The 14,487-nt window shown below is 46.8% G+C and overlaps 1 protein-coding gene across 4 annotated transcripts in view; it reads left to right on the forward strand.

Moving 5' to 3' along the window:
* The window catches only part of LOC110514249 (paired box protein Pax-2a-like), a 70,827-nt gene that overhangs the window by 21,942 nt on the left and 34,398 nt on the right, over positions 1–14,487 (forward strand). For 2 of the 4 annotated variants that reach the window (XM_036988287.2, XM_036988283.2), the window contains exons 6-7: positions 9,514–9,689; positions 13,231–13,366. The exons of the other annotated variants lie outside the window; for them this stretch is intronic. In XM_036988287.2, the coding sequence (XP_036844182.1) occupies positions 9,514–9,689; positions 13,231–13,366 (312 nt within the window). The remainder of the gene's footprint in view (positions 1–9,513; positions 9,690–13,230; positions 13,367–14,487) is intronic. 4 annotated transcript variants of the gene reach the window in all.

Consider the following 14,487-nt stretch of genomic DNA (forward strand, 5'->3'; position numbering starts at 1 on the left):
ACCTTTAAGAAATGTCATTGTGATGGTTGAATTCACTTCTAAACGTCATCAGGATGAAACAGATTACCTCTAGTTAACTAGCCTGGTAAAAACTAGACTGAATGCTGAGCTCACCATTGAGTTTAGCATTCAGTCTGGTTTAGCCAGGCTAGACTGAGGGTCTCCTTACCACCAGCTAGAACAACCTTTTCCAGCAGACATGGGTGAGATAGTAAGGCCATAGGGCTCTGGTCTAAAGGACTGCATTATATAGGGAATAAGGTGTATTTTGGGCCATATCCATAGATGTACTGGGCATTAGAGTGAGGGTTTTTTACATATATGTACTGGGCATTAGAGTGAGGGTTTTTTACATATATGTACTGGGCATTAGAGTGAGGGTTTTTTACATATATGTACTGGGCATTAGAGTGAGGGTTTTTTACATATATGTACTGGTCATTAGAGTGATGGTTTTTGGCATAGATGTACTGGACATTGTACTGGGCACGCGCTCTAGCAGGTATATTTCACTGGTCACCCCCAAATCCAATTACTCCTTTGGCCGCCTTTCCTTCCAGTTCTCTGCTGCCAATGACTGGAACGAACTACAAAATCACTGAAGCTGGAGACTCATATCTCCCTCACTAGCTTTAAGCACCAGCTGTCAGAGCAGCTCACAGATCTCTGCACCTGTACATAGCCCATCTGTAAATAGCCCATCCAACTACTTCATCCCCATACTGTTACTTATTTATCTTGCTCCTTTGCACCCCAGTATGTCTACTTGCACATTCATCTTCTGCACATCAATCACTCCAGTGTTTAAATTGCTAAATTGTAATTATTTTGCCGCTGTGGCCTATTTATTTCCTTACCTCCCTTATCTTACCTCATTTGCACACACTGTAAATTGTTTTCCTATTGTGTTATTGACTGTATGTTTTGTTTACTCCATGTGTAACTCTGTTGTTGTTGTTTGTGTCGCACTGCTTTGCTTTATCTTGGCCAAGTCGCAGTTGTAAATGAGAACTTGTTCTCAACTAGCCTACCTAGTTAAATAAAGCTGAAATAAATAAATAAAATTAGAGTGAAGGGTTTTCACATAAATCTACTGGGCATTAGAGTGAGTTTTTTTTACATAGATGTACTGGGCATTAGAGTGAGTTTTTTTTACATAGATGTACTGGGCATTAGATTGAGTTTTTTTTACATAGATGTACTGGGCATTAGATTGAGTTATTTTTACATAGATGTACTGGGCATTGGAGTGAGTTTTTTTTACATAGATGTACTGGGCATTAGATTGAGTTTTTTTTACATAGATGTACTGGGCATTGGATTGAGTTTTTTTTACATAGATGTACTGGGCATTAGATTGAGTTTTTTTTACATAGATGTACTGGCATTTTTACGCTAGTCATAGGATTATGTATTTTACAAGGGGGCAATATTGAGGTGGGTGTCTTAAATGTTTAAATGGGTATTTCACCTAAACTTGAGTGGGAACAACAGCCCGTGTACTGTAGGTTGACCTGGGGATGGTTTGAGGGGGAACAACAGGTTAACCTGGGGGATGGTTTGAGTGGGAACCACAGGCCATGTACTGTAGGTTGACCTGGGAATGGTTTGAGTGGGAACCACAGGCCATGTACTGTAGGTTGACCTGGGGATGGTTTGAGTGGGAACCACAGGCCATGTACTGTAGGTTGACCTGGGGATGGTTTGAGTGGGAACAACAGGTTAACCTGGGGGGTGGTTTGAGTGGGAACCACAGCCCATGTACTGTAGGTTGACCTGGGGATGGTTTGAGTGGGAACAACAGGTTAACCTGGGGGGTGGTTTGAGTGGGAACCACAGCCCATGTACTGTAGGTTGACCTGGGGATGGTTTGAGTGGGAACAAAAGGTTAACCTGGGGGATGGTTTGAGGGGGAACCACAGCCCATGTACTGTAGGTTGACCTGCGGGTGGTTTGAGTGGGAACCACAGACCATGTACTGTAGGTTGACCTGGGGATGGTTTGAGTGGGAACAACAGGTTAACCTGGGGGATGGTTTGAGTGGGAACCACAGCCCATGTACTGTAGGTTGACCTGCGGGTGGTTTGAGTGGGAACCACAGCCCATGTACTGTAGGTTGACCTGCGGGTGGTTTGAGTGGGAACCACAGCCCATGTACTGTAGGTTGACCTGCGGGTGGTTTGAGTGGGAACCACAGCCCATGTACTGTAGGTTGACCTGCGGGTGGTTTGAGTGGGAACCACAGCCCATGTACTGTAGGTTGACCTGCGGGTGGTTTGAGTGGGAACCACAGCCCATGTACTGTAGGTTGACCTGCGGGTGGTTTGAGTGGGAACCACAGCCCATGTACTGTAGGTTGACCTGCGGGTGGTTTGAGTGGGAACCACAGCCCATGTACTGTAGGTTGACCTGCGGGTGGTTTGAGTGGGAACCACAGCCCATGTACTGTAGGTTGACCTGGGGGTGGTTTGAGTGGGAACAACAGTCCATGTACTGTAGGTTGACTTGGGGGATGGTTTGAGTGGGAACAACAGTCCATGTACTGTAGGTTGACCTGGGGGATGGTTTGAGTGGGAACAACAGGTTAACCTGGGGAATGGTTTGAGTGGGAACAACAGCCCATGTACTGTAGGTTGACCTGCGGATGGTTTGAGTGGGAACCACAGTCCATGTACTGTAGGTTGACCTGGGGATGGTTTGAGTGGGAACAACAGTCCATGTACTGTAGGTTGACCTGCGGATGGTTTGAGTGGGAACAACAGTCCATGTACTGTAGGTTGACCTGCGGATGGTTTGAGTGGGAACAACAGTCCATGTACTGTAGGTTGACCTGCGGATGGTTTGAGTGGGAACAACAGTCCATGTACTGTAGGTTGACCTGCGGATGGTTTGAGTGGGAACAACAGTCCATGTACTGTAGGTTGACCTGGGGAATGGTTTGAGTGGGAACAACAGTCCATGTACTGTAGGTTGACCTGGGGAATGGTTTGAGTGGGAACAACAGTCCATGTACTGTAGGTTGACTTGGGGGATGGTTTGAGTGGGAACAACAGTCCATGTACTGTAGGTTGACCTGGGGAATGGTTTGAGTGGGAACAACAGTCCATGTACTGTAGGTTGACTTGGGGGATGGTTTGAGTGGGAACCACAGTCCATGTACTGTAGGTTGACTTGGGGGATGGTTTGAGTGGGAACCACAGCCCATGTACTGTAGGTTGACCTGGGGGATGGTTTGAGTGGGAACAACAGTCCATGTACTGTAGGTTGACCTGCGGATGGTTTGAGTGGGAACAACAGTCCATGTACTGTAGGTTGACCTGGGGAATGGTTTGAGTGGGAACAACAGTCCATGTACTGTAGGTTGACTTGGGGGATGGTTTGAGTGGGAACAACAGTCCATGTACTGTAGGTTGACCTGGGGAATGGTTTGAGTGGGAACAACAGTCCATGTACTGTAGGTTGACTTGGGGGATGGTTTGAGTGGGAACCACAGTCCATGTACTGTAGGTTGACTTGGGGGATGGTTTGAGTGGGAACCACAGCCCATGTACTGTAGGTTGACCTGCGGATGGTTTGAGTGGGAACAACAGTCCATGTACTGTAGGTTGACTTGGGGGATGGTTTGAGTGGGAACCACAGTCCATGTACTGTAGGTTGACTTGGGGGATGGTTTGAGTGGGAACCACAGCCCATGTACTGTAGGTTGACCTGCGGATGGTTTGAGTGGGAACCACAGCCCATGTACTGTAGGTTGACCTGCGGATGGTTTGAGTGGGAACAACAGTCCATGTACTGTAGGTTGACCTGGGGAATGGTTTGAGTGGGAACAACAGTCCATGTACTGTAGGTTGACCTGCGGATGGTTTGAGTGGGAACAACAGTCCATGTACTGTAGGTTGACCTGGGGAATGGTTTGAGTGGGAACAACAGTCCATGTACTGTAGGTTGACCTGGGGATGGTTTGAGTGGGAACAACAGTCCATGTACTGTAGGTTGACCTGGGGGTGGTTTGAGTGGGAACAACAGTCCATGTACTGTAGGTTGACCTGGGGATGGTTTGAGTGGGAACAACAGTCCATGTACTGTAGGTTGACCTGGGGGTGGTTTGAGTGGGAACAACAGTCCATGTACTGTAGGTTGACTTGGGGGATGGTTTGAGTGGGAACCACAGCCCATGTACTGTAGGTTGACCTGGGGATGGTTTGAGTGGGAACAACAGTCCATGTACTGTAGGTTGACCTGCGGGTGGTTTGAGTGGGAACCACAGTCCATGTACTGTAGGTTGACCTGGGGATGGTTTGAGTGGGAACAACAGTCCATGTACTGTAGGTTGACCTGCGGATGGTTTGAGTGGGAACCACAGTCCATGTACTGTAGGTTGACCTGCGGGTGGTTTGAGTGGGAACCACAGTCCATGTACTGTAGGTTGACCTGCGGGTGGTTTGAGTGGGAACCACAGTCCATGTACTGTAGGTTGACCTGCGGGTGGTTTGAGTGGGAACAACAGTCCATGTACTGTAGGTTGACCTGCGGGTGGTTTGAGTGGGAACAACAGTCCATGTACTGTAGGTTGACCTGCGGGTGGTTTGAGTGGGAACAACAGTCCATGTACTGTAGGTTGACCTGCGGGTGGTTTGAGTGGGAACAACAGTCCATGTACTGTAGGTTGACCTGGGGATGGTTTGAGTGGGAACAACAGTCCATGTACTGTAGGTTGACCTGCGGATGGTTTGAGTGGGAACAACAGTCCATGTACTGTAGGTTGACCTGCGGGTGGTTTGAGTGGGAACAACAGTCCATGTACTGTAGGTTGACCTGGGGATGGTTTGAGTGGGAACAACAGTCCATGTACTGTAGGTTGACCTGGGGATGGTTTGAGTGGGAACAACAGTCCATGTACTGTAGGTTGACCTGCGGATGGTTTGAGTGGGAACAACAGTCCATGTACTGTAGGTTGACCTGCGGGTGGTTTGAGTGGGAACAACAGTCCATGTACTGTAGGTTGACCTGGGGATGGTTTGAGTGGGAACAACAGTCCATGTACTGTAGGTTGACCTGGGGATGGTTTGAGTGGGAACAACAGTCCATGTACTGTAGGTTGACCTGCGGATGGTTTGAGTGGGAACAACAGTCCATGTACTGTAGGTTGACCTGCGGATGGTTTGAGTGGGAACCACAGCCCATGTACTGTAGGTTGACCTGGGGATGGTTTGAGTGGGAACAACAGTCCATGTACTGTAGGTTGACCTGGGGGATGGTTTGAGTGGGAACAACAGTCCATGTACTGTAGGTTGACCTGCGGGTGGTTTGAGTGGGAACAACAGTCCATGTACTGTAGGTTGACCTGCGGATGGTTTGAGTGGGAACAACAGTCCATGTACTGTAGGTTGACCTGCGGATGGTTTGAGTGGGAACAACAGTCCATGTACTGTAGGTTGACCTGCGGGTGGTTTGAGTGGGAACCACAGTCCATGTACTGTAGGTTGACCTGCGGGTGGTTTGAGTGGGAACCACAGTCCATGTACTGTAGGTTGACCTGGGGGTGGTTTGAGTGGGAACAACAGTCCATGTACTGTAGGTTGACCTGGGGGATGGTTTGAGTGGGAACAACAGTCCATGTACTGTAGGTTGACCTGGGGATGGTTTGAGTGGGAACAACAGTCCATGTACTGTAGGTTGACTTGGGGGTGGTTTGAGTGGGAACAACAGTCCATGTACTGTAGGTTGACCTGGGGATGGTTTGAGTGGGAACAACAGTCCATGTACTGTAGGTTGACTTGGGGGTGGTTTGAGTGGGAACAACAGTCCATGTACTGTAGGTTGACCTGGGGGATGGTTTGAGTGGGAACCACAGTCCATGTACTGTAGGTTGACCTGCGGGTGGTTTATCTTGTGTATGGGAAGTGTATTCCTCTGTGGTGAATGACTAATGTGCGGGTATTGATCATGGTATGTACTCTGGCCTAGCAGATGGAAAGTAATTAATGAGTCTATTTGCTTCCGAGGACCGAAGGGAACAGTTGAGGTTGATAAAGCGCCAACCGTTCAGCGGAGCTACGAGAGGCTGAGGCCCCCAGTGGAGCTGTCCAGAAATAATGCCAGATCAAAAGAGGTGATTAGATTTATCCATACTGAAAATCTGAAGAAAATAGCTGAACAGTGTAGAGTAGAAGTGATTTATGTTCTCCTGTGATTGCATATTGCAACAGATCACAACCGATCACACTATGAAAATAGAACGATTTTACATGTGTGTTAAATGAAATACATTTACCATAATAGGTCTTTTAATGTTTTTTTTTTTTTATTATTAGTTATCGAAATCATTTGTTTGAGGATATAGAATTATTGTTGTATGTTGGGCAGCAAATGGCAGTAACCTATTCACCACATGCACAGACCCCTCTCCCCTCCCCCAATCACACACACACACACACACACAAACACACGCACACGCACACACCCCCGACTCCCCCAGGGTCTCTTATATATCCCCTTGATGCATTTTTCTCTTCTTGGGAGTGCAGGTTCATCCTCTGGCCCCAGTCAGAAAAGGTCAAGCGGCAGAATGGAATGGCAATAACCCTTCCAAATGGTACTATCAGGAGAGACATGATTGATCAATTGAATTCCATGGCAGAGAAAAATGTGGGATTAAGTAGAGTATTATACGCACATTGAGTTGAGGCATGATGTTCATTTCAAGTTCATTTCGGCTCCCTCTTTGCCACCAGACCAGGCAGGCAATCAATAGGGTCCCTCCTTGCATATCATATATCTCCACCGCTCCCTCCAGGACCAACCAGAGAACATAATCTGCCGCAAATTTAGAATGACAGATTTGTAAGGGAGCTGAAGCCCTTTCCAGAGATCCGCGGAGGAGGAGGCTGGAGACTGAGAGGCAGTAGCCAGAGCCGTTGCAGCCTGGGATGGGAAGGGAGGGGTCTGGAGGGCTGTAAAACTGGGGCTTTAAAGCATCACAGGGAAGCGCCAAAGGGAAAAGCTAAGGCATCCCTCTCCCTCTGTTTGGAGAACGGCATCCTGGGACTGGGAGGTGATTGAACTAGACTGTACTATTTATTCATTCACAGCATCTCTCTCTCTCTCTCTTTCTCTCTTTCTCTCTCTCTCTCTCTCTCTCTCTCTCTCTCTCTCTCTCTCTCTCTCTGTCTGTCGTGTCTGTCTGCGGTCACAGCGATGTTAGCTACCCAAATGAAACACTGCTACTCTGCCACTCTACTGAAAATGAAAGCGGTATTAAACTGTGGAAAAGGGAAATTGAGAAAGGAGAGAAGGAGGGAAACCCCTGGAGCCTGGAATGAACATGGAATGAAAAAGCCACTGCAGTACTGTAGCTACAGCGTTCATTAAAATACACGGGCTCCACCACTACAACAAGTATATATTTGCACTGATGGTAATCCATCAATTACCACAGGGGCTTTCACATCATGATGCTGGCTAATACGGTGTGTGGTAGTGGTAGTTTCCTCTACTGTCTGTGAAGAAAGACTGCACTCAGTGGCTCACCGCTAGCAGCATTAATATGACCCGTTTAGAATCTACCCTGACTGAATCTACCCTGACTGAATCTGCCCTGCCTGACTGAATCTACCCTGACTGAATCTACCCTGACTGAATCTACCCTGACTGAATCTGCCCTGACTGAATCTACCCTGACTGAATCTACCCTGACTGAATCTGCCCTGACTGAATCTACCCTGACTGAATCTACCCTGACTGAATCTACCCTGACTGAATCTGCCCTGACTGAATCTAACCTGACTGAATCTGCCCTGCCTGACTGAATCTACCCTGACTGAATCTACCCTGACTGAATCTACCCTTACTGAATCTGCCCTGACTGAATCTACCCTGACTGAATCAGCCCTGACTGAATCTAACCTGACTGAATCTGCCCTGCCTGACTGAATCTACCCTGACTGAATCTACCCTGACTGAATCTACCCTGACTGAATCTACCCTGACTGAATCTACCCTGACTGAATCTGCCCTGACTGAATCTACCCTGACTGAATCAGCCCTGACTGAATCTAACCTGACTGAATCTGCCCTGCCTGACTGAATCTACCCTGACTGAATCTACCCTGACTGAATCTACCCTGACTGAATCTACCCTGACTGAATCTACCCTGACTGAATCTACCCTGACTGAATCTGCCCTGACTGAATCTACCCTGACTGAATCAGCCCTGACTGAATCTACCCTGACTGAATCTACCCTGACTGAATCTACCCTGACTGAATCTGCCCTAACTGAATCTACCCTGACTGAATCTACCCTGACTGAATCTACCCTGACTGAATCTACCCTGACTGAATCTGCCCTGACTGAATCTGCTCTGACTGAATCTACCCTGACTGAATCTACCCTGACTGAATCTACCCTGACTGAATCTACCCTGACTGAATCTGCTCTTTATAATTGAGTAGTAGTGGTTGAAGTGCTACACAGGTATAAACAATGCATTATACAGTGGGTGTACACGCGTGTAAACGGTACAGGATACAGTGGGTGTACACGCGTGTAAACGGTACAGGATACAGTGGGTGTACACGCGTGTAAACGATACAGTAAAACACTTGCGTGTGCTGGTTGGTAGTCATAATATTTTAGAGCCAATATTCTATAAGAGGTGGTGGAACATTTGAGGCCCTACTCAAGAACTGAGTACTCTTATCCAAAGTTACCAGTAACACACAGTAATGATATAAACAAAAAGCCACAGAGGCTTCAGCTGCTTCCTACCTTACAGGGGATTCAGACAACCAGCTTCTTACCTTACAGGGACTTCAGTGACAGCCAGCGTCCTACCTTACAGGGACTTCAGTGACAGCCAGCTTCTTACCTTACAGGGACTTCAGTGACAGCCAGCTTCTTACCTTACAGGGACTTCAGTGACAGCCAGCTTCCTACCTTACAGGGACTTCAGTGACAGCCAGCTTCCTACCTTACAGAGGCTTCAGTCAGCCATCTTCCTACCTTACAGGGACTTCAGTCAGCCAGCTTCCTACCTTACAGGGGCTTCAGTCAGCCAGCTTCCTACCTTACAGGGACTTCAGTCAGCCATCTTCCTACCTTACAGGGACTTCAGTGACAGCCAGCGTCCTACCTTACAGGGACTTCAGTCAGCCAGCTTCCTACCTTACAGGGACTTCAGTGACAGCCAGCTTCCTACCTTACAGGGACTTCAGTCAGCCAGCTTCCTACCTTACAGGGGCTTCAGTCAGCCAGCTTCCTTCCTTACAGGGACTTCAGTGACAGCCAGCTTCCTACCTTACAGGGGCTTTAGTCAGCCATCTTCCTACCTTACAGGGGATTCAGACAACCAGCTTTTTACCTTACAGGGACTTCAGTGACAGCCAGCTTCCTACCTTACAGGGGCTTCAGTCAGCCAGCTTCCTACCTTACAGGGGCTTCAGTCAGCCAGCTTCCTACCTTACAGGGGCTTCCTGATTAGACTCTAGTGTTGTTGCTCTCTCTTCTTGTAGATGGTTCAGATGGGTCTGGCCCAAACACTGATTCTCAGGTTAGTGTGGACAGTTTACGGAAGCACCTGCGGGCCGATGCTTTCACTCAGCAGCAGCTGGAAGCTTTGGACCGGGTCTTTGAGCGCCCGTCGTACCCCGACGTCTTCCCGACCTCGGAGCACATCAAACCAGAACAGGTTAGTCACGTCTTGTTGTTTGTCACACCGTCAACAGCATCAAATACACCTGTATTGCACCACGTCAACACTTCCATTCCATCCAAGTTTCCTCGAGCTGTACAACCATGATATTGTTGTTGCCGTTTTTTTTCTGTTTGTTTATTTTACTTTTATAATTGTTGTTGCTGCTCCAAACGTAGTTTTCTCTGAAACTCAACACATTTTTATTTACTTTTTCGTGCTGAGAGATTCTGCTATTTTATTCAGTTGGCCCAGAGGGCCCCGAAGGAGCACGCCATCTGAGCAATATATATATATACCTGCTCCACGCAGCTCTCAAAATAAAATGCCCTGCAAATGTATAGGCTGGTAAAACAGTCATTCCAGTGTATTAGAAAACAGCATGTAAAATGCTGTAGGGATTTCAGGGAAAACTCCCACGTCGTATCGATCTTGGGATGAAAAAACACCACATTCTTTGGATCCCCTATAATTGAGAATAACAGAAAGGCAACATGCAATTAATCAATATCTCTATTTTTCTCTATTTTTTGCCGTTGTGTTATCTGACTCTGTGTTTCTCCTTCTGCACCTGTTATTTCTGTTATAATTCCGTGTCCTTCTTCAAAAACGTTATTATTGAAACAGTGTATGAAGCCGCTTTCAGCTGTCAGATTTATCATGGAAATGTTGTATTTTATTTTATGAATTGTAAACATAGCAAAAGGGGCTTTCTTGATTTATTTCCACACACCTGGTGGTGTATATATAGGATATTCTAATGCGTCTTGCTTTTGATGTCAACACCACAAACACCCACCATCTATCCATCCTCATTTACCAAATGAAGACCCCTTCTGTCACCACCACCACCCCGCCCCCCCACCCAGAAGAAACCACAATAACTACACCCTTACATGTTGACTTACTACCTTTCTTCTTATTAAAACCTCTCTTAGGCTTATTACAATGGATAACCTTTATTTACTTTCATTATACTATTAAACAACAAGAGACTATTAATTTGTACCCGTATAAAACTACAAGTCTTTAAGGGAGGAGAACCCATAAAAGAAGCTAAAGCAATGGGCCTAATTGAGTTCATTTTAATTTCTCTCCGATCGCGGCGAATTACGTAGGTAATAAATCAGTAGGACAGGACTCACCTCCAGAAGAGAGCCTAATTTGGAGCTAATTACCAAACTGATTTCTACTGGAAGATCAATACCAAAACGAATTGGAAATGACTTGCAATCACAGAGAGCTTCAGAGAGAGTATTAAAGAAGAAGAAGAGAGGGAAAGGAGGCGGGGTTCAAAAGAAAAGGAGACCAGTAGATCAGTAATGGAAAGGAGACCAGTAGATCAGTAATGTAAAAGAGACCAGTAGACCAGTAATGTAAAAGAGACCAGTAGATCAGTAATGTAAAAGAGACCAGTAGAACAGTAATGGAAAAGAGACCAGTAGATCAGTAATGGAAAAGAGACCAGTAGAACAGTAATGTAAAAGAGACCAGTAGATCAGTAATGTAAAAGAGACCAGTAGATCAGTAATGTAAAAGAGACCAGTAGATCAGTAATGTAAAAGAGACCAGTAGATCAGTAATGTAAAAGAGACCAGTAGATCAGTAATGTAAAAGAGACCAGTAGATCAGTAATGTAAAAGAGACCAGTAGATCAGTAATGTAAAAGAGACCAGTAGATCAGTAATGTAAAAGAGACCAGTAGATCAGTAATGTAAAAGAGACCAGTAGATCAGTAATGTAAAAGATGTGACTGGAACAGAAACATCTGTTTTAATTGAATAAAGTATTAATCAGAGGATTTTCTCCTTTCATGGATCTCTCTTTCACTTGTCGTCGTTCCCCTTTCTCCTCATTGGTCAATGTGTCCTTATTAGCCGGAGTCTGGGTGCTGGTTGGAAGGCTATTAAAAACACCATTCTGGAGATGCAGAACTAAATAGATTCACCCCTCCCACACTTCTGCTAGCCATTTGGTCATCCTTTTCAAATCTATCTTTTCTTTTGTTTTGTGTTTTCTTCCTCCATCTCCCCTCGTCTTCGAGCCCCTCCTTTATCTGCATGATAAAACGCCTGTTTAACGTCTAAAGCCTTCCGGAATAGAGGAAAACATCCGGCATTGTCCCCGTGAACAGTTGTAGCAGACAATTAGAGTTTATCTGGGATAGAAGCAGACAAGAGTGGGGTCACAGGCTCACAGGCGTCCCCTTTGGGACCGCAGCCCAGCGAGCCACTCAGACACACACTGGGATTTTTTTTTGTGGGGGGGGGACAAACATTGTCAACACACAGTCTCCCGGAAGTCTGATCTCATTATAAAACACACAGTAACATCTGCCATGACTGTCTCAAACTATCCACCACCATACAAAGGAAATTCTATCTGTGGGTTAACAAAGTGTCTCTATAGTAATGTATTGGAGTCCAAACGAAATACATAGAAAATGCATCACGGTCGATATAAAATGAAGTCATTTTCTCACTATGACAAAACATATATAAGTAGAATGGAGAATTTAAAAAAAAATGTCTTTCAATTTGATATTCATTTTGTATATGGTAACACGGAGCAATGTAACTTACAGTATATGACAACCTATTTATAGTCACTGATGATGGACCAATGAAACGTTAAAGGGTTGTGGAGAAGCTCTTTTTTAATTATTTTTTTTTTAATTCAAAATTTAAAAAAAGCCAAAAGGTGAATAGTGTCCTGTTGTGAACCAGGGCCACATGGCGTGCCTGTGTGCATCCCAAATGTAATCTTATACCCTGTGCAGTGCTCTACTTCTGGTCCAAAGCAGTGCGCTGTAATAGGGAATAGGGTAGCATTGGGGACAGTGGTGTGGTAACCAAGCAGAGCTGTTTTCTCCCTTGGCTGATCAGGACTCCTGGCTGCAGTCAAGCACAAAGGACCAGATGACGGCTTGGCTTTTCATTCGGCTTTTCTAGATCCCACTTCCTCTCAGAACAAAACCAAAATACATTAATGATATGCTTGAACTCCCACCCTCGCTGCTGCTACAGCTTGAAAATAGTGGACTCACACACACACACACACACACACACACACACACACACACACACACACACACACACACACACACACACACACACACACATACACACATACACACACACACACACACACACACACACACACACACACACACACACACACACACACACACACACACTCACTCACACACACACACACACACACACACACACACACACATATGCATGCACACACTTACATGAACGTACACACACACACCCAAAACTCAACCCATACACCCACACCCCACACACACACACACACACACACACTCACAAATAGACACCCTAAGATTCACGGAGAGACAGTATTTGACTCTGTAAGCATGGTTTTGGTAGCTGATTTTGTGTTTTTGAGTAACCCTGTTTAACGAAGGCTCTTTAGATGAAACATTGGTGGAATGAAGCCCACAGCAGGGAGAGGTGGGGCCTTTTCTTTTTCATTTCTATGGCTGTGTAATGATGAACGTGTCTTTTTACAGGCCAACGAGTACTCCCACTCCCACTCCCTGTCCTCCCTGAATCCTGGTCTGGACGGCGAGGTCAAACCCAGCCTGTCCTCCAGCAGTAACCAGAACCTGGGCCCCAGTGTCTCTGTGACGCAGAGCTACTCTGTAGGTAAGACACAGAGCCAAACACTGGTCCTGTCTGTGTGGATCAGTTGGTAGAGCATGATGCTTGCAACATGAGTCCCAGAATTGTGGGTTCGATTCCACGTTTGTGGCAACACATACAAAAAAAAAAATGTTAACGTGGCTTTTGGCTGTGTGTCTCAGAGGAGGAGAGCTGATCTAGGATTAGTTTATAGCCTTTTAGATCACATTGAATATGATTACATGGCCAAGGGGAGACCTGATCCTAGATCTGTACTCCTACTCTAAGATGCATCACACTGTGCCTAAGGCCCTAGTACAGTCTACCTACCATCGCCCTGCCCAGCCAGGACAGGCCAAACCACAGCTTCAGCGAAGGGGATTATTGGTCTGTTTCACAAATGGCTCCCTTTTCTAGTGCACTGCTTTTGACCAGGGTCCATAGGGCTCAGGGTCCATAGGGCTCAGGGTCCATAGGGCTCAGGGTCCATAGGGCTCAGGGTCCATAGTGACCAGGGTCCATAGTGACCAGTGTCCATAGGGCTCAGGGTCCATAGTGACCAGGGTCCATAGTGACCAGGGTCCATAGGGCTCAGGGTCCATAGGGTTCAGGGTTCATAGGGCTCAGGGTCCATAGTGACCAGGGTCCATTGTGACCAGGGTCCATAGGGCTCAGGGTCCATAGTGACCAGGGTCTATAGGGCTCAGGGTCCATAGTGACCAGGGTCCACAGTGCTCAGGGTCCATAGTGACCAGGGTCCACAGTGCTCAGGGTCCATAGGGCTCAGGGTCCATAGTGCTCAGGGTCCATAGTGACCAGGGTCCACAGTGCTCAGGGTCCATAGGGCTCAGGGTCCATAGTGCTCAGGGTCCATAGTGACCAGGGTCCACAGTGCTCAGGGTCCATAGGGCTCAGGGTCCATAGTGCTCAGGGTCCATAGTGCTCAGGGTCCATAGGGCTCAGGGTCCATAGTGCTCAGGGTCCATAGTGCTCAGGGTCCATAGTGACCAGGGTCTATAGGGCTCAGGGTCCATAGTGACCAGGGTCCATAGGGCTCAGGGTCCATAGTGACCAGGGTCCACAGTGCTCAGGGTCCATAGGGCTCAGGGTCCACAGTGCTCAGGGTCCATAGTGACCAGGGTCCA

The sequence above is a fragment of the Oncorhynchus mykiss genome, unplaced genomic scaffold, assembly GCF_057628025.1.
Source record: "Oncorhynchus mykiss isolate SJ-2025 unplaced genomic scaffold, ASM5762802v1 scaffold101, whole genome shotgun sequence".
Taxonomy (NCBI): Eukaryota; Metazoa; Chordata; class Actinopteri; order Salmoniformes; family Salmonidae; genus Oncorhynchus; species Oncorhynchus mykiss.